Here is a 26,194-nt window from a genome sequence, read left to right as displayed (position 1 = left end):
TCTTTCTTTCTTTCTTTCTTTCTTTCTTTCTTTCTTTCTTTCTTTCTCCTAGTATGCTAGACATATGTAGGTCCCTCTGGCCTTTAAATTTCCACAGCTGACTTTTTCATGGTGGCATAAAACTCATCCCTGCATTAGTTCAGGAATTATTTCTAGGTTAAATGCTGAGTGGATCTGCTTTTCAATTTGATCTGGACACCCAAAAAGGCCTTAAACCTACTTGTTTTTTTTTAAATCTTTTATTTATTTTTTATTAATTACACTTTATTCATTTTGTATCCCCCCCATAAGCCCCTCCCTCCTCCCCTGCCGATCCCACCCTCCCTCCCCTTTCTGCATGCATGCCACTCCCCAAGTCCACTGATAGGGGAGGTCCTCCTCTCCTTCTTTCTGATCTTAGTCTATCAGTTCTCATCAAAAGTGGCTGCATTGTCCTCTACTGTGGCCTGGTAAGGCTGCTCCCCCCTCAGGGGGAAGTGATCAACGAGCAGGCCAATCAGATTATGTCAGAGGCAGTCCCTCTTCCCATTACTATGTAACCCACTTGGAAACTGAACTGCCATGGGCTACACCTGTGCAGGGGTTCCAGGTCATCTCCACAAATAGTCCTTGGTTGGAGTATGAGTCTCTGGGAAGTTCCCTGTGTTCAAATTATCTTGTTCTGTTGCTCTGCTTGTGGAGTTCCCGTTCCCTCCAGCTCTTACTATTTCCCACTTCTTACATAAAATTCCATTCACTCTGCCCATCAGTTGGCCATCAGGCTCAGCATCTGCTTTGACAGTCTATACTGCAGAAGCTTTCAGAGGCCCTCTGTGGCAGGTTTCAAGGTTGTTTCCTGTTTTCTTCTGGCTTTCAGAGGCCCTCTGTAGCGGGTTCCGAGGTTGTTTCCTATTTTCGTTTTCTTCTGATGTCCATCCTCTTTGCCTTTCAGGATGGGGATTGAACATTTTAGTTAGGGTCCTCTCTTTTGCTTAGTTTGTTTAGATGTACAGCTTTTAGTGGGTTTATTCTATATTGTATGTTTATATGAGTGAGTATATACCGTGAGTGTCTTTTTGCTTCTGGGTCAACTCACTCAGGATGATCCTTTCCAAGTCCCACCATTTACCTGCAATTTTCATGATTTCCTTATTTTTCATTGCTGAGTAATTCTCCATTGTATAGATGTACCACAGTTTCTGCATCCATTCTTCAGTTGAGGGGCATCTGGGTTGTTTCCAGCTTCTGGCTATTACAAATAAAGCTGCTACAAACATGGTTGAACAAATGTCCTTGTTGTGTACTTGCGCCTCTTTTGGGTATATGCCTAGGAGTGGTATGGCTGGATCTTGAGGAAGCGCTATTCCTAGTTGTCTGAGAAAGCGCCAGATTGATTTCCAGAGTGGTTGTACCAGTTTACATTCCCACCAGCAGTGGAGAAGGGTTCCCCTTTCTCCACAACCTCTCCAGCATGTGTTGTCCCTTGAGATTTTCATCTTGGCCATTCTGATGGGTGTAAGGTGAAATCTCAGGGTTGTTTTGATTTGCATTTCCCTAATGGCTAATGAGGTTGAGCATTTCTTTAAGTGCTTCTCTGCCATTCGATATTCCTCTGCAGAGAATTCTCTCTTTAGCTCTGTTCCCCATTTTTTAAGTGGATTACTTGGTTTGTTGCTTTTCAGCTTGTTTAGTTCTTTATATATATTGGATATATATAGTCAAAAATGTCATTTGTGAAGATAGTAGCTTGGTAAATCCTGCAAATTATGTTAGTGTTTGGTGTATAGATATGAAGGCATGTAGGCTTCTACAGAAGAAATAAAGCAGGATTTCAACATTGTCCTTTAATGGAATATTTTCCTTGCAAGAAAAGTTATCAGTCACTGTAATCACTAAAAGAGGGGTGTGTGAGCCATTGTTAAAGATGACATCATTGGTAACTTGTATGGGTTAGTGATTCTTTTCATTCAGTTGTATGATAACAATTCTCTTTAGAATTGTTTATGTTTTTTAATATTTTGTTTATGCTTTCCCTCACATGTTTTATCTGAACATGTAATGTGTTTTGGAGATAAAAGTTATGAAAAATTACAATAAAATTTCAATGTTCACTTACAGTGCCTTTTGCTCTTTCATATGTCAAATTTGAAGAAGCCTAAATCCATTTTATATACCTCAGCACTGAGCCTTCCTGCACATTTTAACATACCCAGGAAAATTTACATCCCTCAGATTCCAGAACTTCCAGCTGTCCATAGTCAATCTCTTGAAATTAAAACCAAAATAATAACAGGTAATCAAGAATTTTTGATTGTAATATCTAGCTGTATTAGAAATATTTAAAGGCAGGATCATACTAGAAGAGAAAGTTATTTATTCATGAGTAATGTATCTTTGACATAACCATGTTCTTTATCATTTATATAATGTATTTAATACTGGTATGCTGATGCATGCTTTTATTATAATTGTGCTCAGGAAGGCATAAATTAGGTTAATATGAATATTGATACATACATACTATAAATATTAATAAGATAGTAAAACTATATATTTTGCTGACATTTATTTTCATTTTATTTATTTTAGGTCCTGTTAACTTGCTGGGTAATACTAAGACTGTAAATTTTTAACTAGTGCTATCTTTAGTTTTATTTATGGTGGATTATATTTATGGCAAAAATTATTTAAGTATACTTTCACTTATTGGTCTTCTGGTTTTGTACTCATGGTAAAATATTTAGAAGTAAAAGAGAAAATTGAAAGAAACAAATGAATAGTCTAGAAATTTTTATCCTAGTAAGCTAATATTCAAGGATATGAATGATTCAAAACACATGAACCTAACAATGAAGTTGAGACAGCTTAAAAACAGGTATCTATTAATGAAACTAAGGAAAGATTTAATTGTGGGCTACGAAAACTGAATTTATATGCATATATACACATACATGCATATATCTTAAAATCATGTGCAATAGTAAAATAATTGGTAATTATCAATAAATATCTTGAAAATTGGCTATGTAAATAAGAATAATGACTAGCTCACAGCAGGCAAGTATGGAAGCTAAGCAGCAAGCTGAGAGCTCACATTTTAATAATTATTATGTAACTGATATAGGTCAATTATATTAAGGTTATTTTACTGAGTATTACAGTATGTTTGGTATTAAATCATCAAATTAATTTTAGCCAATCACTTCAGAAAAAATAAACACTTTTCTTGAATAATATTAATCTATCTTTATCAAGAGAACTATCATTATACATGGAATACATATTCAAATTTCCTTCTTTTTCATGAAACAAAACAATTACAAAGCACAAAACTGAAATTTGCATGTATGACTTGTATTTTGGTAAAGAACTTTCCATGTATAGTTGGAAATATGGTTAATAATTTGGTCACCTTTTCTATGTCCATGTAATTATCATAGAATAATTTTCAACAAAAGTATTTTGACAGACATATGGGTACAAATTAGTATATAAGTATAGTTTTCACATTATCAAATGAAGAGATTCTGTTTATTGTTTGGTAGTAATACAGATAAAAATTAATTAGAAAGTTGCAAGTAACATAATATATTACTTCCTTACTTCCATGTTTGATGAACTTTTATATGATGGAAAATTAAATAAACTAGTTTATTAAGTTATACTTTATAATTTATTTGGGATTTTAAAATTCTGAATTTTTCTCATTTGATTTGCCATAGCAAGACTACAAATGTGAATAGGCACATCAAATTTTATGTATATCAAACCATTATCCTCATGCTTCATATATTTTTGTTATGGGGTTTATTTAAGATATTGTACTAAGTATCTTGAATAAAATAGTATTGACTCTCATGTAACTTTGGATATGAGAAGACTAATTATGGCATATAATCCTCCAAATACACTCAGACTCTAAAATAAGTCATCATTGGTCCATTCTGCAACTTTGGTCAGTTCAAAATTAGTAATACCATCCCACATATCTTTTTCTAAAATTTAAAAGTTGAAAACAAGACTAACACATTTTATATAGAATACACACTGCCATTTTGTGTTAACAAATAGAACACTTAGTAAATGCAGTTTAATTTAAAAATTTGCAACTCGGGTTTGTTTAAGAGAAAGTAATAACACAGGATATTTTAGTCCTAACCTGGTTTCCTCTGTCCTTCAATACTAATCTGAATGGCTGTCATGTTCAGGAATGTGTATACCTCAGTTCACACACTTATTCTTTCTCCCTTATAGTAGTCACTTCTTATTTACTCTACAATACTTACAGTCAACCAGAATGAAAATATAATTTAAAATTCTTTTTTATTATTATTTGTTACAATTTATGCACTTTGTATCCTGATTCTAGCCCCCTCCCTCATCTCTTCCAGGTCCCACTCTCCCTCCCTCTTCCTCCCCATCCCCCCCAGCCTACTAATAGAGGAGGTTCTTCTCCCCTACTATCTGATCTTAGACTATCAGGTCTCATCTGGACTGTCTGGATCCTCTTTCTCTGTGGCCTAGTAAGGCCACCTTGCCAGGGTGAGGTGATCAAAGAGCAGGCAAAATCCCCAGTCATCAGGGAAATGCAAATCAAAACGACCCTGAAATTTCACCTTACACCCATCAGAATGGCTAGTATCAAAAACTCAAGTGACAATGCATGCCTTAGAGGTCTTTTTGATTGCTCTCTGATCACCTCCCCCTGGCGAGGTGGCCTAACTAGGCCACAGAGAAAAGAGGATTCACATAGTCCTGATGAAACCTGGTAGGCTAGGGTCAAATGGTAGGGGAGGAGGACCTCTCCTATCAGTGGACTAGTGGAAGGATATAGGGGAGAAAAAGGGAGGGAAGGTGCCACCGCGAAGAGATGAGGGAGTGGGCTATGCTGCAGTCAGGATACAAAGTGAATAAATTGTAATTAACAATAATAATAAATTAAAATATAAAACCAATATTTTCATAAATTCTGACACAATGATTTTTATTTTAATTTGGACGGAAAGGAGTCTGATTTTATTTTTTAGAGTCTTGCGGTTAACTTTTGGATTCTAATATAGACATAAGAATACCCTTGGCTTTCTTTATAATGTCAAATATTAGTTCCTGGGTATTTATATCACGTTCTCAAATTGAAAAGTATATAGGTTATTTGTGCAAGAGAACATCAAGGTAATATTGTATCATCTTTGTAAATTTTTCATTAAGTCTCTCACTGTGAGTTAGATGAAGCTATTTGGTTTTCTCTGACTAATCAAATATTTTATGTTAATTTAATTTTAAACACTGAAAAACCCTTGAAATACCCGTTTCTCTTTCCCTGACTTGTTATCCAAAATGTAAAGTAAAAACAATATAGGGATATCTTTCAAAACATGGAGATCCTATTGACTTTTTAGGATGGAATATCTCTTTCACAAAAATATGAAAGACATCTCTCATTCAAAAATGTATCCGTGTGATAATATGTAGATAGAATATCAAATGTTAAAGATACCTAGTATATTCTTTGTAGGTACAACTTCACAGAATAATATTAAATATGTTTTACCAAAGACGATTTTAGGTCTTACATTTAAAATGACTACTGCTTTCAAATTATTTTCCTACCTTTAGAAGGAACTGCTTCAATTCCTCTACAATTTGTTCCTCTTGGACCTGGAAGATACCCTTGTAAACTTTTGTTGGTATCAAAATATGATGTACGTGTGTATATACTTGAAGGTATAGTAAATGAAGAAGAACCAGAGGTTGAATTTTTTTTAAAACACCAGCATTTGAACCACTTACACAGTATATCCCAATAGTAAGTGAAAACTTATTTGTTGTGACTTTATTTTCATATACTAGTGGAGAACCTGGCCATAATATATGGTTCTGTATGAATACTGACCAACATAAAGAAACAAATATATTACGTACGTATTTGAGAAAATGAATTTTGTTTTGACACAAACTGGAACCATTATTAGACTGTTTCTACCTTGCTTGTGCAGTATTTCAAATTTATAATAAAGATTTACTAATAGCCAGGAAATAAACATTTGTATATTTAACTGTGGACTCCTGTTACTTGTCCTGAAGTGAAGAAGCATTTCTTCTAGTATCAGAGGCCAGGACTTGTGGAAGTGAACAATTTTTCCTTCCAGTTTCATGTGTTCTTTAGAAAGTTACAACTGACAAAGACAATGTAAAAATATCCAAATTTTTAGGGGCCATTGCATAGATCAGGAGAATTTCTTTTTCTTTTTAGTACACTCTGATTGTTATGTCTAATCTACCTTTAAATGTGTGTGTGTGTGTGTGTGTGTGTGTGTGTGTGTGTGTGTTTGTGTCTGTGTATGTGTGTGTGTGTAGTATTAAACAGATTAGCAGGGAGAAAAATACAAGTGTATTTCCATTCAGAAAGGTGAAAACCATATACAAGCTCACCAGAGGAACAACATACCCACAGCTGATATAAAAGATGAAAGAAATGATTGGATTGTGAATATCTAGAGAAGGGAGGTTGCAGCTGGCTAGAAATTTTGAAGGGAGACTCTGCGAAGGAAGAAAAGTTTATCTTACTAGGTAGATAATGTCCTCCAGGTGACAACAATCTAAGATAATCCTTAACAAGGGCAATCATCACACCAGCTCTTCTTCCTGTGTAAAGATTTTTCCCAGCCGGAAAGACATAGGACCATAGAAAAGCCTCTGTGTGTACGTACTGTTCACTAATGCAGATGTTCCATATAATATGATACTTTATTTCACAAATGGTCAAATTTACAGACATAATTCTCTTTCTACTGCCTCTGAATATTCATTTTTAAATGTTTGAGAAATAAATTTCAGGATGGTGTATTTTGGAGATCCGCACCCACTTCTACTGTCTCAAAATCCTTCTAACGTCTCATCTTGAGAGCTGTATATTTATAATTGTATTTTATACTAAAAATTATTTATTTTTATTATGTCAGGTTCCTTCCCTAATATAAACTCAGCTACAACAGAAGCATCGTTTCTGTTGAATCTATTTGTTTAAACATGTGACTGTAATATCCTTAACCTCTCATCAAATAACTAAGAAAAGTTATTTCTCTTGGAATCACCATCCCGAGATATGGATGCTCAGATCACTTCTCCAAATTCTTTAGATTTAAACATATGAATAATATAGGTACATGGGCACTAAGAAAAGCCATTGTCCTCTATTGGACAAAGTGATAATACAGCATATAATTAGGTAATTGATTTTAGGAGAATTTCTGTACTTAGAATAAGTTAACTTTTGTTTATCTAATTACTAAAGATATACCGCAGTCAGACTGATGCACCAAAATTTGTTATAATGATAGATAGAAACTCTGTTCAACACATTTTATTATTTTTGAACAGTAATAAATTATATCATCCAGGATCATATCACTTTTGTTTAATTGACCATTTGTCATAAAGTATCATAAATTGATCTTCATTAAACCAAACATTTAATTTCTCAAGATATTAATATCTAGAGACATGGTTTCTCTGTGTAGCCTTGTCTCTACTTCCTCAAGTGTTGGGATTACAGGCGTACAAAACTGCACCTGGCTTTCATTCACATTTTTAAGAATTGTTCTTCATAAAACTTTTTAAATGTCACATTCTAAAATTTTTTTATAACACACAGAATAATTCGTAATAATTACAGTATTTTATCAAATATTAATTCTAAGCCCTGTTATGATTATTATTTAAAAATAATTAAATTGGCTTGTACATACATGGATGATTTTATTGTATTTTTTCATGTGATTATTTTCTTTATATTTAATTTTGTTAATTCTACACCTCTCCCTATCCCATCTCATCTCTTTCTTCCCCCTTTTTCTACTGGAACCTTTGTAATTCTTGTGCATGCTAGGCAACTGCTCTACTACTGAACTCTATTCCAGCCCTTGCACATTTGCAACCAGGTCTCACTATGCAGCTCAGGCTGGCCTTGAACTCAACAATAGATCCTAGCCTGCTTTTGAACTCCGGGATGCACATACATAAGGGTTCCAGGTACTTGAGTTATAGGCTTGTGTAACCATGCCCAGCCTAATTATAGTTCCAATGCCTTAAAAATAAGAATGAGTATGTAATTCAATTTTACCAACATCATCCTTCTAACATATGTGTAACTGTTTCCATGTTTTAGAAAAATGAAACAAAGAAACCTTCAAAATTTCAAGTTAAAGTAGAAGGAGAGTGGTTTTATGGACCTCAAATTTTACATGTTGCCCCTGGTGAAACTATACAACATCCTTTGACATTTAAACCCATGATGGAATGTGAAATTAAGGTATAAATCATGGATTCTTCCTTATATTATTAATATGTAAATGAAAAATATATAGATAATAATCAATGTAGTTAATTATAAAATGTTAAGTAACATTTTGCATATTCTATAAACTTGAAAGTTTTGCTTAACATGTTTAACTTTGAAGGACCAATATTTATCATGTCACTTACAATGCTGTTGTCTTTGAATATATATATCCAAGTTATTTTCAGAAAGCATGCTCAAAGATATACAATCATTGCTTTAGTCATTATGTGCCGTGGACCGACCCAGCCGGGAGTCCCTTACCTGCGGGAGAATCAGGGGTTCAGATATCAGATTAGGCACAGGTAGGCGAAATGACCGAGACCACACCAAGTGATGTTGTTTTGGATCTCCTGCGCTTAACTGAAGTCAAGCCAACACTTATATAGTGATTACATAAAGAAGCACCTGAAGTCGACATATTTCCCGGGGCATTCAGACTTTTTACCAACAATACAAAGTTGACATTTTAACTGAAAGAGTAACCTAGTAGAAGCAGTGTCTACAAAAAATCTTGGCCTAACAGCCTGTTAAGCAAAACAAACATAGAACTAGTGCCTTATTTACATAGTGTTATTGTTGCTAATTTAGGGAGTAGAGGGCCAGGGGATTGTTAAACTTGTGGTCTGTTTGCGTAGTTTATTGTTAGTTAATTAGGGGCTGTTAATAATCCTCCAAGTTAAGTCAGCTAAAGATTACAACCCCCCTGGAGATAAGCATTTAGGGGAATTCCTCCTGTTTGGCTTGCTAAGGATTTACAATCTTTCCTTAGAGATAAGATGCTTGAGCTAGCCTGTCTGTTAAACTTATAGTATAATACAAAACTCTCTGACCTTCTATGTTTGCCTATCTTCTTTTTGCCTCATCATAAACATCTGTGCTAGGTAATGGTTTTGTAGTAGTTTTACTGCAGTGGGAATATTCAGAGCATTTATCCTAACAGATTCTGATTGAATATTTTCTTTAGAAAGCCCTAAAACTCTTGTCCCTTTACTACCTACAATGTTTGGTTTTTCCACAAGCAATTCCTGATGCTGAATCTGATTTATTACTTCTCCTAAAATTTTTATTTTTTTCTACTCTTATTTGCTAAAGCTTTTAGCAATATATTAGAAATGTTTCCTTGAATAGTTAATTGTGCTGTTCCAAGAATCATAGAGAAACAGCAAAAAGGCTCATCAATCCAATATTGCAATCGAGCAAGTGTGGGACTTTCAGAATACGTCTTTTTGGCTTAAGTGGCCATGTTAGGGTTTTTGCCAGGGACTTCCAAAGAGCTTTTATTCCCGTGGGAATCATATCTCCTGTCTGTTTGCATAATTTTATGCTTACATAGTACATTTTTATGCTATACAGATGACTCCTGGAGTTAGTGTGGCAATTATGTCAATTGCTACACCTGAAAATTCTCTCAGCAACAATTCTCCAACAAGGTGGTTAATACACATATAATTGGTAAGCTTGAGAATGCTTATGTAAAATGTATAATTTCCAGAAAGATAGAAATAAAGAGCATTTCATAAGTCGGTTCTTTGTTCAATAATATCATTTTTATGTGAACTAGAAATTTCAGTGGCTAACATTATATTACAAGTTCCTTTTCTTGGTGAGAGTCAAGTTGAATAGGATGAGAATACTGACTGCTGTAAAACTTAAAAATGTCTCGTTTGTCATAGGGTAAACTTACTTTACAAAATGAAGCAGATGGTATGGAACACATCATTGAAATGGATGGGACTGGGACAACACCCTTGGCCTTGGACCGCATTGTTATAAACTGCACCGTGGGAAAAGTGACAGATAAATCCATAATAGTGCCTAATTATACAAAACGTCTCTTGACATTTAAGGTAAGGAATTTTTAGTAAGAAAATATATCCTTCAGAATATACTTTAAATTATATGAAATATGTTAATCATGTGAAAAAATAAAACAATTTTACCTAATTAGATGAAGCACATACAGAGATAATTATACTTCTATTGTTTATTCTTCCAACAGCTACTAAATTGAACTTTAATTATTAATTCTGATTATCATCAAACAAATTTTTGATACTTTTTACTTTTTTATTCTGCTTTTGTCACTTTTTTCTTCTTTGTTTGAGATGGGGCCTTAGCATTGCCTAGAATTTCTGTTTTCTTTCCCTAACCTGTCACACATTTGGACTGCAGTCAGGTGCTACCATACCTAACTTCAAACAAGTTTTATACTTAAATAGTGTGTAATTATAAAACTCTTTCAAGTTTACATATTTGTTTTGTGTTTACTTTTTCTCGAAGAAACTTTACCTGATAATATATATGATATTTTTAAGAAAATGTAGGAGCATTTTTTTTTTAATATTTTGAAGTTGGGTATCTCATTATAGCGCATTCTAACCTCAAACTCATGATCTGCTTGTCCTAATCTCCTACATGCAGGATTATAGGCATCAAACTCTGTGTTAGTAGGAGAGGTACTGGTCATTGGTGAGAATCTGTGTTTAAAGTGCACAGTACTATGAGATTAAGCCTCAGCACCAAAAATAAAAATACCATTCCTACTCATATCTTGTGTCAACAAATGGTTTTCTTCTTAAAAAATATTTCACAAGCATAATAAATTTGATTAGGCTATCCCTAAAACTCTTTCACATTCACAACATAGTTTTTAATTCCTTGCACAGTTACAGTCATGGATAGCCATATTTCTCCATAAAACAATGGTTTCTGCATTGGTGATAGTAAGTTATTAGTTAAAATAGATAAAATAGAGAATTCAGTTGTTGTCTCTAGGGAGTGGGTTACCCCAGCACCGAAGAACATCCCAGTTTAACTCTTGCTTCTGAAGGTTGGTAAACCGTTGAATACTTCATTCATTTCTGGCATGTTTCCATACCACCAGAGCCATTTATACCTCCTTGTCAAAAGTAGTTTTTTTTTTTTTTTTTTTTTTTTTTTTTGGTTTTTCTAGAATTTTGTTTGGCATGATGATTAAGTTTTACTTCTAAAAATGTTGTATCTTAGTTTGTATCCTTAGCTAGTCTTGAACTTAGAGCAATGCCCATTCCTCAGTTTCCCAAATATCGGGGTTGGGGTGTGTGGCCCCATAGCCAGCTATCTGGAACGTTCTCAATTGTGTGTACCTATTTGGTAGGGATCAATATAATTGTTCTTGTTGCTATTGTTGTTTTGATTTTTTTTCATTTTTTAAATTATTTATTCTCTCATGTATTAATCCCAACCAGTTTCCCATCTCTCTATACTTCCCAGTAACTCCCCCACCTTTAATGTGGCACAGATCTGTTCCTCTTTTTATTCCCCTGAGAAAAGAGCAGGGCCTCCCAGGAATATCAACTGAATGCTGCAGAACAAAATTTAATCAGTCTAGGTATATAGATCCTGATATCAATACTGGACAAGGCAACCCAGAAAAAGGAGAAGGGTCAGAAGAGGAAGCAAAAGAGTCACAGGCAATCCCAACTTTCTCTGTGTTGAGTCCCACAAGAACACCAGGTTATACACAGTCATAACATATATGTAAAGAACAGAGTGAAGACCCATGCAGACTTTGGACTCTGTGAAACCCTTTGAGCCTTGCTTAGTTTATTCTGTGGGATGTGTTCTCCTGGTGCCTTCAACCTTTCTAGATCACACAATACTTCTTCTCCCTCGTTTTGTGAGGTCTCTGAGCTCTGGCTAGTGTTGGTTATAGGTCTCTATATCTGTTCCCATTAATTGCTGAATGAAACATCTTTGAAGATAATGGGGAAAGGCACCTATCCATGAGTGTAGTATATCATTAGGATTAATTTTATTGACTTCTTTTTTGCCTGTCATGCTTGGTTCTATCCCAGGTCTTTGGGATATACAGCCTCCTGTTCCTGGCCATCCAGGTAACATCAGGGTTGGGTGCCTTCTCAAGGCATGGGCCTCAAGCTGGACCAGTCATTGGTTGGCCACTCCACAAGTTCTGTGACACCATTTCCCAAGCATATCTTACAGGCAGGACAAATTGTAGGTTAAATTTTTGTGGCTGGGTTGCTGTCCCAGTTCCCCCACTGGAAAACTTGACTGGTTACAGAAGATGGCTGGTACAGGCTATGTATCCCCATTACTAGTTGTCTTCTCTGGGATTACTCTCATAGATTCCAGGGAGTTTCCATTGCACCAGGTTTCCACATTGCTCCCAAGATGTTCCAAAATTCCATTCACCTCTCCCAACACTTTCTTCTTCCTCTATCCATCTCCACCCTTTGCCTGAAATTGTTATGTGCCAATGTGTTCCTCAAAAGGAGATTCATCCATCAACGAGAGGTGCTTACATTTATCTTCAGAGCAAATGAGAGAAATGTGGAAACTCTCTGAGCTTATTCTCTGCTTATTTTAAATCTTAAAGATATATGCCTAAGTTTACTTCTTACCAGATTTCAAAGAATATTCTTTGCAATAAATATTATAAATTAAAATCTCCTCTTGTTATAACAAACTAAAACCCTTCAATATCATCTCTTAACTTCAGGATAGAGTCTGTAGTCCCTGATTTACTTCCCACATGTCATTGTCCTGTTTATTACTTTTCATTATTTGAATATAATATATACATTTTTTTGTCTTTTCCCCCTTCTTTCTGTACCCCTTATGCTTCACCATCCCTTCCTCAATTTCTAACTCCCTTAACTCTCCTTTCTCACATCCAAGATTTGTGTATGCTAGGCAGATATACCATGTCACCTCAGGGACAATGGTTTGTTCCCATATTTTTGTTTATAATATGAAGCGTAACATTGAGGCCTTGAGAACATAATAGTGATTAAAATATTTTTATTTAGAAACAAATTAAAACAAAAACGGTAGCTTTAAAACAAGTATGGAGAGAATGAAGGTAGGTAAATATGGAAACATAAATTTTTGTAGTATTTCTCCACTTTCAGAATTTATTACCAAGTGGAGAAACCTGTCAAGGGTTTTATAAAAACATATTTAAAGAATTCCAATTATCTTACACTATTTATTTACTTCATTTTGTTGCCATAACAGAAATTATGTCTATGTTATTATTTAAATTTTTACTTTACCGAAGGAATGCATTTCAAAAATGGAAAACAATTAAAATCAATAAATTACTATGGTAATTTATTTATGGTAACTATAAATTATTCTCAGATGTCAGCATAGTGGATGACTACATTCTTAATATTTTAACACACAAACAATATCTAAACAATACTTAATACATATCCAGAAATTGGTATGGTAGATGATTTTGTACTTTTGTTTTTAATTTTAATAGTTATAACTATTTTTTAAAACAAGACACCTTTACTCAGTTTAGCTAATCTTACTTTCTGTTTTCAATGGCAACATCCAAATCATCATAATCAAGAAGTAAATTAAAACCATCATGGCGATGCGCATCTACTTCAGTCTTCACCTTATATTTATAAAATTTTATTTATCAATTATACCACAAAGGCAGGAGCACAAATGAACAAGAATAAAAATATCAAGCTGATTCACACCTGCTTGAAGATGAAAATTATTTTTTATATTGATAAAAATAATACTGCTACTTAGCTTATATCTTGTATTTGCATTGTATCCTCTACAATACTTTTGTTCTCCATTTCCTTTTTTTTTTGTCTTCAAAATGTAATTTAATTCAGTGTAGTCTGTATATTCCTTCTTCATCTTTCTTTCTCTCCTTCTCTCCTTCTTTTTTCCCTCCACTACTCCTCCCTCACTTTCTTTTCTTCTTCCTTCAGTTCTCTGTTTCTTCTTCAGTTCTCTTACTCTTCTCTCATTCTATCGTTTCTACCACCCTTTGTTTCATTTTCCTTGCCCTTCTCCATGTTATTTGGTTCGTTTTCTTTAGCCTATACATATTCTTTAAAATTCTCACAATCACAGACAATTCCATTTTATTTGTGTTTTTATCTTCTATTTACAATTCCATTTTATTTGTGTTTTTATCTTCTATTTAAATAATTTTGTTAATTCATTCTTCCCTAGAAATCTTTAATGAACTATATATGTCTCAAAATATTCAAAAGTCTGGATTCAAAGGAGTCTGTATTCGAGGAAAACCCTAAGTACTATTAAGAGTAAAGTCTGATTTCATTTGAGAACTTGGCCTGTTCCTATTTTGTTCTGCATATCTCTGCAATTTTGTATCCTCATTACATGCAAATAATGGAAACCTTGCAAACAAAGAGATAGCCATATTTGGTTTGGATCTTTATTTGACCTTTCTTGAGTTATCCTAGCAAGATCCAGTAGCAAGCATTTCTTGTTATTTAACTTGTCTGAAAGTTTTGTTTTGATAGAAAGATCCCTTTCTGAGAACATATTTCAAAAGCACTCAATATTTGTTTAACATTGCCTTTGCTAGAGAAAAGTAATAACCAACAAAAAATTTTATTGTAGCCATTATAAGAATGTCTGTAATATGAATGTTCCAATGGGATATTAAAAGGTTTTTATTTATCCTTCAGGAACAAATAAATAACTTCTTTACGTAGAGGTTTTGACTTGCCAAAGAAATAAGTGACAGGGTTGAATATTTCATCTAAGGCTTACATTGAAGCCTTGTCTCAGTAAGGCAGAATGTGAAGCTACCTGAGTAGTGGAGGTATACTTATATAGTTATCCTTGGCAGAAGACTGATTTTATTTGGTTCAAGGTATTTAAATAGCATGTGCTAGATCATTGCTGAAGTCTTCACCAGTATATAATTAGGAATTGCATTTATCATATATTAATTATAGTGAATTTAGGCTTTATACACTTAAACCATAGAAGAGACTAAAACAAAAAAGGCAACAGAAAAAGAAAACATGGACAACAGAAAAAAAAGTGAGAAACAGAGAGATATAGTGATCTGCATACATAACATGTACTTATTATACCAAAAATTATGAGAGCAAGACAAAGAAAAGAATAAAGAAAATATGGTTAATACATAAGAAGATGTTCTTAGAAGGTACTTATATAGATTAATAGACTTAAACTTTTAGGTTTTTATTTTAAGAAATTAATGAAATAGAGATCTTGCTAGCATTATTGATGAAAATGTCATAATGATTTTTGAATAGATAATAACAATAAAGATATAGAAATAGGAGGCTGGAGAGATGGCTTAGTTGTTAAGAGCATAGACTGCTGCTTTTTCAAAGGACACAGATTCAGTTCCCACAACTCATATGACAGATCACAACCATCTAGTTTCTGGGATCTGGTACTCTCTTCTAACCTCTACAAACACAAGGCATGTGCATGCCACACAGCATGCCATGCTGACATTAATGATTACTCATAACAAAAATAATAGTTATAATAATAATAAATTTATAATTATAAATTATACCTAATTTATAATTAAATAATAAAGTAAACTAAACAAATTGTTTGCCATATAATCACGGGAGTAGATTTAAATTATTTGAAGAAGACAATATCAACAAACTTGATTATAGGTCACTGGAGATTTTCCAGTCTGAGGAAGAGAAAATATAAAGAAAATTTACCAAAACCCAGATATCTGTGTAGTACCATGAAGCATATCAGCATATCTGTACTAATTGTACTTGAGAAGAAGAGAAAGACAAAAACTAATTAAAAAGTATAAAGGAAAGAATTAGTTCTAAAAACTAAAATAAATAAATAAATAAATAAATAAATAAAATTAAAAAAAACCAACAAAACATTAATCTACATATCCAAAAAGTCCATGCATTTTAAAGTGGACAAAATTAAAATGATCCACACCGGCCCTCCATTTGACTTTTTTATGAATTTTATTTTTTATATTAATCACAGGTCATTTATTTTGTATCACAGCTGTAACTCCTTCCCGCATTTCCTCCCCGTCCCACCCTCTCTCCCTCATGTCCTTTCTGCCCCTTTGCAAGTCCACTGATAGAGGAGGTCCTCCTTCCCTTCCATCTGACCCTAGCCTATCAGGTATCTTCAGGACTGGCTGCAATGTCCTTCTCTGTGGCCTATCAAGGCTGCTCCTCCCTCAGGGAGTTTGGGGGAGGGTCAAAGAGCCAGTTACTGAGTTCATGTCAGAAACAGACCTTGTTCCCCATACTAGAGAAGCCACTTGGATACTGAGCTACCATGGGCTACATCCAAGCAGAGGTTCTAGGTTATAGCCATACTTGGTCCTTGGTTGGAAAATCAGTCTCAGAGAAGACCCCTGTGACCTGATATATTTGTCCTTGTGGAGCTCCTGTCCTCTCCAGGTCATATCAGTTCCCTTTTCTTTCATATGATTCCCTGCACTCTGCCAAAGGTTTGGTTATGAGTCTCAACGTCTGCTTTGATACACTGCTGGGTAGAGTCTTTCAGAGGCCCTCTGTGGTAGGCTCCTGTCCTGTTACTTGTTTTCTACTACTTCCAATGTCCATCCAATTTGTCTTTCTAAGTGAGAATTGATCATGTTACCCCGAGTCATCTTTCTTGTTTATCTTCTTTAGGTGTACAGATTTTAGTATGTTTATCCTATTTTATAGGTCTAGTACCCACTTATAAATGAGTATATACCGTGTGTGTCTTTCTGCTCCTGGGATACCTCACTCAGGATGATCTTTTCTAGATCCCAACATTTGCCTGCAAATTTCAGAATTTTCTTGTTTTTAATTGCTGAGTAGTATTCCATTGTGTAAATGTACCACAATTTCTGTATCCATTCCTCAACTGAGGAATATTTGGGTTGTTTCCAGGTTCTGGCTATTATGAATAAAGCTGTTACAAACATGGTTGAACAAATGTCCTTGTTCTGTACTTGAGTATCTTTTGGATATATGCCTAGGAGCAGTATAGCTGGATTTTTTTTTCTTTTTTTAACTTTTATTAATTACACTTTATTCACTTTGTATCCCCCCATGAACCCCTCCCTCCTTTCCTCCCAATCGTACCTTCCCTCCCCTGTTTTCATGCCTGCCCTTCCCCAAGTCCACTGAGAGGGGAGGTCCTCCTCTCCTTCCTTCTGATCTTATTCTATCAGGTCTCATCAGGAGTGGCTGCATTATATTCCTCTGTGGCCTGGTAAAGCTGTTACCCCTCAGGGGGAGTGATCAAAAAGCAGGCCAATCAGTTCATGTTAGAGGCAGTCCCTCTTCCCATTACTATGGAAGCCACATGGACACTGACTGCAATGGGCAACATCTGGGGTTCTAGATTATCTCCATGCATAGTACATGGTTGGAGCAAGTGTCTTTGGGAAGACCCCTGTGTTCAAATTTTCTGGTTCTATTGCTCTCCTTGTGGAGTTCCTGTCCTCTCCAGATCTTACTATTTCCCACTTCTTTCATAAGATTCCATGCACTCTGCCCAACAGTTGGCCATAAGTCTCAGCATCTGCTTTGATAGTCTGCAGAGGAGGCCTTTCAGAGACCCTCTGTGGCAGGTTCCTAACTTGTTTCCTGTATTCTTTTTCTTCTGATGTACATCCTCTTTGCCTTTCGGGATGGAGATTGAGCATTTTAATCAGGGTCTTCTCTCTTGATTAGTTTCTTTAAATGTACAGATTTTAGTAGGTTTATCTTATATCATATGTGTATATGAGTGAGTATATATTGTGTGTGTCTATCTGCTTCTGGGAGAGCTCACTCAGGATGATCCTTTCCAGGTCCCACCATTTACCTGCAATTTTCATGATTTTCTTACTTTTCATTGCTGAGTAATTCTCCATTGTATAGATGTACCACAATTTCTGTATCCATTCTTCAGTTGAGGGGCATCTGGGTTGTTTCTGGCTTCGGGCTATTACAATTAAAGCTGCTGAAAACATGGTTAAGCAAATGTCCTTATTGTGTACTTGAGCCTCTTTTGGATATATGCCCAGGAGTGGTATGGCTGGATCTTGAGGAAGCACTATTCCTAATTGTCTGAGAAAGCGTCATGTTGATTTCCAAAGTAGTTGTACAAGTTTACATTCCCACCAGCAGTGGAGGAGGATTCCCCTTTCTCCACAACCTCTCCAGCATGTGTTGTCACTTGAGTTTTTCATCTTGGCCATTCTGATGGGTCTCAGGGTTGTTTCGATTTGCATTTCCCTGATGGCTAATGATGTTGAGCATGTCTTTAAGTGTTTCTCTGCCATTCGATATTCCTCTGTAGAGAATTCTCTGTTTAGGTTTGTTCCCCATTTTTTAATTGGATTACTTGGTTTGTTGCTTTTCAGCTTGTTTAGTTCTTTATATATATTGGATATTAGCCCTCTGTCAGATAAAGGGTTGGTGAATATTTGTTCCCAATCTGTAGGCAGTCATTTTGTTTTGATGATGGTGTCCTTTTCTTTAAAGAAGCTTTTCAGTTTTATGAGGTCCCATTTGTTGATTGTTGCTCTTACAGCCTGTGCTGTTGGTGTTCTGTTCAGGAAGTTGTCTCCTGTACCAATGAGTTCTAGGGTCTTCCCCAATTTTTTTTCTAACTGATTTAATGTGTCTGGTTTTATGTTGAGGTCTTTGATCTACTTGGACTTCAGTTTTGTGCAGTGTGATAAGCATGGATATATTTTCATTTTTCTGCATGTAGACATCCAGTTAGACCATCACCATTTGTTGAAGTTGTTATCTTTTTTTCCATTGCGTTTTACGGTTTTGGCATCTTTGTCAAAGTTCAGGTGTCCATAAGCATGTGTCTTCTATTCGGTTCCATTGATCCACCATTCTGCTAGTATCATGGAGTTTTTATAACTGTTGCTATATAGTACAGCTTGAGATCAGAGTTGGAGATACCTCTAGAAGATCTCTTATTGTACAGCATTGTTTAGCAATTCTGGATTTCTTGTTATTCCATATGAAGTTGAAGTTTCTTTCAAGGTCTGTGAAGAATTGTGTTGTCACTTGAGTTTTTGATCTTAGCCATTCTGATGGGTGTGAGGTGGAATTTCAGGGTCGTTTTGATTTATATCTCTCTGATGGCTAAGGACGTTGAGCATTTCTTTAGGTGTTTCTCTGCCATTCTATATTCTTCTACAGAGAATTCACTGTTTAGCTCCATACTCCTTTCTTTAATTGGATTGCCTGATTTATTGCCTTTTAACTTCTTTATTTCTTTAGATATTCTTGATATCATCCCTTTGTCAGATATAGGGTTGGTGAAGATCCTTTCACAGTATGTAGGCTGTCATTTTGTTCGGACAATTATTTCCTTTGCTTTACAGAAGCTTTTCAGTTTCATGAGGTCCAATTTATTGATCTTTGCTCTTAGAGGCTGTGCTGTTGGTGTTCTGTTCAGAAAGTTGCCTACTGTGCCAATGAGTTTTAGGCTTTTCTTCACTTTTTCTACTAACTGATATAGTGTATCTAGTTTTATGTTGAGGTCTTTGAATCACTTGGACTTTTGTTTTATGCAGGGTGATAAGAATGTATATATTTTCATTTTGCTGCATGTAGCTATCCAGTTGTACCAACATCATTTGTTGAAGATACTGTCTTTTTTCCATTGATTTTTTTGGCTTCTTTGTCAAAAATCAGGTATTCATAAGTGTGTGGCTTTATGTCTGGGTCTTCTATTCTGTTCCATTGATCCACATTTCTGCTCTTTTATTTGACTTTTCAAGCATTTTAAAGAAAAGAAAAAAAAAGTGAATTGCTAATATAGCAGTAGTAAAAGGTGTGCCCACTTACAAACATACAGTAGATTCTCAGTAATATTAATATATCACTTGGAAGGCTGAGATTGTAGTTTTTTTTTTAAGTTCAAGGCCCTCTTTTTACATATTGAGTTCAGTGAGATCCATGTCAGCATGAGTTACAGAATGAAATCATGGTGGAAAAAATAAGAAACAGGAAAGGAGAAATGAAGGGGACAAGGAGGAGAATGAAGAAGAAGAGAAGGAGGATGGAGACAGATAGATAGTTAATGGATGGATTAATGGATATATGGATACATAGATATAGATATGATTATATATATATATATTTAAATTTTATTTTTCTTTTTAGTTACGTTTTGTTAAATCTGTGTCCCAGCTGTATCCCACTCCCTCATTCCCTCCCCAAACCCACATTCCCTCCCTGGTCTCTTCCCTGCCCTTTTCCATGTCCACTGATAGGGGAGGGCCTCCTCCCCTTTCATTTGACCCTGTTGTATCAGGTATATTCAGGGCTGGCTGCAAAGTTCTCCTCTGTGGCCTAACAGGACTGCTCCTCCCCTGGGGGAGGGTGGGAGGTCAAAGAGCCTGCCCTTGAGATCCTGTTAGAAATAGTCCGTGTTCCCCTTACTTTGGAAAACTACTTGTTACTGAGCTACCACAGGCCACATCTGAGAAGAAGTTCTAGGTTATATCCATAGATGGTTCTTGGTTGAGTGTCAGTCTCAGAAAAGACCCTGTGCCTGTATATATTTGGTCCTTGTAGAGCTCCTATCCTTTCCATATCATACTAACTCCCCTTCTTTCATATGATTCCATGCACTGTGACAAGGGTTTGGTTACGAATCTTAGTGTCTGCTTTGAAACACTGCTAGTTAGAGTATTTCAGATGCCTTTTGCTGTAGACTCCTGTCATACGTTCAATGCACATCCCATTTGTCTTTCTAAATGAGGATTGATCATCTTCGCCCTTGTCCACTTTCTTGATTTCTTCTTTAGGTGTGTAGATTTCATTATGTTTATCATATCTTGTAGGTCTATATAACCGAGTATATACCATGTTTGTCTTTCTCCTTCTGGGATACTTCACTCAGAATGATCTTTTCTAGATCCCACCATTTGCCTGCAAATTTCATGATTTCCTCCTTTTTGATTGCTGAGTAGTATTCCATTGTGTAAAAATACCACAATTTCTGTATCCATTCCTCCGTTGATGGACATTTGGGTTGCTTCCAAGTTCTGACTATTACAAATAAAGCTGCTACAAACATGGTTGAACAAATGTCCTTGTTGTGTACTTGAGCAAATTTTGGGTATATACTTAAGAGTGGTATAGCGGTGTTTTGAGGTAGCACTACTCCTAATTGTCTGAGAAAGTGCTAGGTTGACTTCAAAAGTGGTTGTACCAGTTTACATTCCCACCAGCAATGGAGAAGGGTTCCCCTTTCACCACAACCTCTCCAGCATGTGTTGTCACTTGAGTTTTTGATCTTGGCCATTCTGAAGGGTGTAAGGTGAAATCTCAGGGTCGTTTTTATTTGCATTTCCCTGATGGCTAATGATGTTGAGCATTTCTTTAAGTGTTTCACTGCCATTTGATGTTCCTCTTTTGAGAATTTCTCTGTTTAGCTCTGTTTCCCATTTTTTAATTGTATTACTTGGTTTGTTGCTTTTCTGCTTCTTCAGTTCTTTATATATACTGGATAATAGTCCTCTATCAGATGAAGGGTTGCTGAAAATTCTTTCCCAATCTATAGGCAGTCGTTTTGTTTTGATGACGGTGTCTTTTGCATTACAGAAGCTTTTCACTTTCATGAGGTTCCATTTATTGATTGTTGCTCTTAGAGCCTGTGCTGTTGGTGTTCTGTTTAGGAAGTTGTCTCCTGTGCCAATGTGTTCTAGGCTGTTCCCCCCTTTTTTTCCAACTGATTTAGAGTATCTGGTGTTATGTTGAGGTCCTTGATCCACTTCAACTTTAGTTTTGTGCAAGGTGTTAAATATGGATCTATTTTCATTTTTCTGCATGTAGACATCCAGTTGGTCCAGTACCATTTGTTGAAGATGGTGTCTTTTTTCCATTGAATGAATTTGGCTTCTTTGTCAAATATTGAGTATTCATAGGTGTGTGGGTTTATTTCTGGATCTTCTATGTGGTTCCATTGATCCTCCTTTCTATTTCTATGCCAATATCATGCAGTTTTTATTACTGTTGCCCTGTAGTACAGCTTGAGATCAGGGATGGAGATACCTCCAGATGATCTGTTGTTGTACAGGATCATTTTGGAGATTCTGGGTTTTTTGTTTCTCCATATGAAACTGAGAATCTCTTTTTCAAGGTCTGTAAAGAATTGAGTTGGTATTTTGATGGGAATTGCATTGAATCTATAGATTGCTTTTGGCAGGATGGCCATTTTCACAATGTTAATCCTACCAATCCATGAGCACGGGCGAACTTTCCATCTTCTGAAATCTTCTTCAATTTCTTTCTTCAGAAACTTGAAGTTTTTCTCAAACAGGTCTGGTTGGAGTCACAGCAAGATACTTTATGTTATTCTTGCCTATTGTGAAGGGTGTTGTTTCCCTAATTTCTTTCTCAGCCTTTTTGTCTTTGGTATACAGGAGGGCTTCTGATTTTTTTGAGTTGATTTTGTATCCTGCCACTTTGCTGAAGGTGTTTATCAGCTGAAGGAGTTCTCTGGAGAATTTTTGGGGTCACTCATGTATACTATGATATCATCTGCAAATAGTGACACTTTGACCTTTTCCTTTCCAATTTGTATCCCCTTGATCTCCTTTAGTTGTCTTATTGCTCTGGCTAGGAATTCAAGTACTATGTTGAAGAGATATGGAGACAATGGGCAGCCATGTCTTGTCCCTGATTTCAGTGGGATTGATTTAAGTTTCTCTCCATTGAGTTTGATGTTGGCTATAGGATTGCTGTATATTGCCTTTACTATCTTTAGGTATGTGCCTTCTATCCCTGATCTCTCCAAGACTTTACACATGAATGGGTGTTGGACTTTGTCAAATGCTTTTTCACATCTAAGGAGATGATCATATGGTTTTTCTCCTTCAGTTTGTTTATGTGGTAGATTACATTGATGGATTTCCGTATGTTGAATCACGCTTGCATGCCTGGGATGAAGCCTACTTGGTCATGGTGGATGGTATCTTTGATGTGTTCTTGGATTCGGTTTGAAAGTATTTTATTGAGTATTTTTGCATCAATGTTCATAAGAGAGATAGGTCTGAAGTTCTTTTTTTGTTGGATCTTTGTGTGGTTTAGGTATCAAGGTGACTATGGCTTCATAGAATGAGTTTGGTAGTGTTCCTTCTGTTTCTATTTTGTGGAATAGTTTGAGGAGAATTGGTGTTAGCACTTCTTTGAAGGTCTGTTAGAATTCTGCGCTGAAGCCATCTGGCCCAGGGCTTTTTTTGGAGGGGAGACTGTTAATGACTGCTTCAATGTCCTTGGGGGATAAAGGGCTATTCAGTCTTTCTACCTGATCTTGACTCAATTTTGGTAAATGGAATCTATCAAGAAAAATGTCCATGTCGTTTAGATTTTCAAATTTTGTGGTGTATAGGCTTTTGTAGTATGACCTAATGATTGTTTGGATTTCTTCGGTGTCTGTAGTTATGTCCCTCTTTTCATTTCTGATTTTGCTGATTTGGATGGATTCTCTCTGCTTTTTAGTTAGCTTGGCTAAGGGTTTGTCTATCTTGTTAATTTTCTCAAAGAACCAGCTTTTTGTTTCATTGAGTCTTTGAATAGTTTTATTTGTTTTTAATTGATTGATTTCAGCCCTGAGTTTGATTATTTGCAGCCTTCTGCTCCTCTTGGGTGTATCTGGTTCTTTTTTTTTCTAGGGTTTTCAGTTGGGCCATTAAGTTGTTTATATGTGATGTTACGAATTTCTTCTTGCAGGCACTTAGTGCTATAAATTTTCCTCTGAGCACTGCTTTCAATGTGTCCCATAAATGTGGGTATATTGTGCCTTCATTTTCATTGAATTCTAGGAAGTCTTTAATTTCTTCCTTTATTTCTTCTTTAACATAGCTCTCATTGAGTAGGAAGTTGTTCAGTTTCCATGTTCGTGTCAGCTTTTTGTTGTTTCTGTTGTTTTTTATGTCCATCTTTAGTCCATGGTGGTCAGATTGTATATAAGGGACTATTTCAATCTGTTGATATGCCCGTACAATAAGATATTATTCAGTCTTCAAAAAGAATATGCCTCTACTTATGACATGGATGTGTCTAAATACAAAGTGATACTACTCACATGTGGAATGTAAAATAGTTGAAATTTGGGAACACTAGGATTCTGATCACCAAAGGATGTATGAATATGTTTGGGTGTACATATTGTGAGTGTTTTGTGTGTGTGTGTGTGTGTGTGTGTGTGTGTGTTTATGTTCAGTATAATATGAAAATAGATTCTTTTTCACAATTCACTTTTTGAGTATCATCATTGTTTGAAAATGTGGGGAAATCTACACCTGATAATGAAATCTCATACATAATAGATATAATTATTGTCAACCTAAAATAATTTTTACTTAATGGGACACTTCTTATAGGAAGGAGCTCATTTCAAGAATATTCCAAATACTTTCACTGTAGGAACTATAAAGAAAAGAGCAAGCAAACACAGCTCATGAAAATGCATTTCTCGACTCCTTTTACACCAGATCTTACAACCTTTTAGAATTCTGCCCCTTAGTGCCTGTCTGTATTTGTGATGTGGAAAGAATGCTCAGGCTCAAAACATTGATTTTTATATTCACAATTGATATGTTTTGCTGTTAAAATAAATTCATGAAAAACTTATATTAATGTCTCCATTAAAATTATATTTGATCTAAGAGTAAAGAAAACACTTTTACAAAATAAATTTTTATAATAAATGAAAACTATACTTACAAAACATTATATGTGGGAGTTGACGTTTTGGTTCATTGGTTAAGCATATTGCTGCTCTTCTAGAGAACACACGTACAATTCTTTTTTTTTTAAATTTAGTTTATAACATTTTTGTAGCCACATCCCTCCTCCCCTCCAAATCCCACTGTCCATCTGTCTCTCCTTCACCCTTACTTTTTCCTCAGATAAAGGGAGCTCCCTTTCTCATCCACTCCAGCTCATCAAGTTGCGGCTCCTGTGGCCTGGCAAGGCAGCCCAGACATGTGGTAGTGATAAAAAAGCTGGCAAGTGAGTCCCTGTCCAATGCAGTTCCCACTTTCTTTGCTAGAGGACCCACATGAAGCCTAAACTGTACATTTGCTACATCTTTGTAGGGAGGTTAGCATCATCCTTGGTTGATGCTTCAGTCTCATCAAGCCCTTCTGGGCCCTGATTAGTTGACTCTCTTCATCTTCTTGTGGAGCTCCTATTAACTCAAGGTCCTTTTCTCTTTCCACCCATTTGTCCACAGGACTCCCTATGCATTGCCCAATGTTTGGCTGTGAGACTAAGCATATGTTTGGAGGCGCTGCTTGTTAGAGTCTCTTAGAGGACAACTGTAACCAGCTCCATGTCTTCATGCTTAGCAGAGTATTGTTCATAGTGTAAGGGGTTGGCACTCTCCAGAGGGTGAGTCTTTGGTTGAGCTGGGCGTTGGTTGAGCATTCCCTCAATTTCTGCTCTGTCTTTATCCCTACATATCTTGTAAGCAAGACAAATTTTGGGTAGAAATTTTTGTGGGTGGGATGGTATTTCCCTCCTTCTGTTAGGAGAGTGGTCTAGTTAGAGGGTATCCTCTTCAGTGTCTATGGACTCTGTGAGTAGGCGTCTCTGCTTTAGGCTCTGTCATATCTTCCCAGAAGCCTACCCTGACTTATGGCTCCAACTTGTCACAGAGATAACCCCACCCTCAGTTTCTCTTTTCTCTACAGGCCTTCTGTCCTCTTGCCTTGGATCTCTGCAGGTCTGATGTCTACCCTCTTCACTCACTGTACCTCCCCTCCACTCCTCTCCTGCTCCATAAAATCTCTGAGAGGACTAATTTGTCAGGCCCCTATGGGAAAACTTAGCAGAGTATCTTTCATAGTATCTTTCAAGGGTTGGCCATCTCCCACAGGGTATGTATTATTGAGCTAGACATTGGCTGGACATTTCCTCAATCTCTGCTCCATCTGCTTTATCTTTATCCCTGCACATCTTGTAGGCAGGCTAAATTTTGGGTTGACATTTTATGTGGATGGGTTGGAGTTCCGCTCCCTCTATTATGCTAATTTACTTAGAATTTGTCCTCTTCAGTCTCTATTTCCTCTGCTACTAGGAGTCACTA

At 35.9% G+C, this 26,194-nt stretch overlaps 1 protein-coding gene across 1 annotated transcript in view; it reads left to right on the top strand.

Annotated features, from left to right (window-relative positions):
- Positions 1 to 26,194, top strand: part of LOC129677283 (cilia and flagella-associated protein 47-like) — a 603,052-nt gene that overhangs the window by 343,865 nt on the left and 232,993 nt on the right. Inside the window, 5 exon segments of the mRNA XM_055607932.1 lie at positions 2,098 to 2,314; positions 5,590 to 5,733; positions 5,736 to 5,785; positions 8,147 to 8,290; positions 9,994 to 10,167. Of these exon segments, the coding sequence (XP_055463907.1) occupies positions 2,098 to 2,314; positions 5,590 to 5,733; positions 5,736 to 5,785; positions 8,147 to 8,290; positions 9,994 to 10,167 (729 nt within the window).

This window comes from Psammomys obesus, unplaced genomic scaffold, assembly GCF_907164565.1.
Source record: "Psammomys obesus unplaced genomic scaffold, mPsaObe1.curated_primary_1811, whole genome shotgun sequence".
NCBI classification, from domain to species: Eukaryota; Metazoa; Chordata; class Mammalia; order Rodentia; family Muridae; genus Psammomys; species Psammomys obesus.
This window is presented reverse-complemented; position numbering and strand designations above follow the sequence as displayed.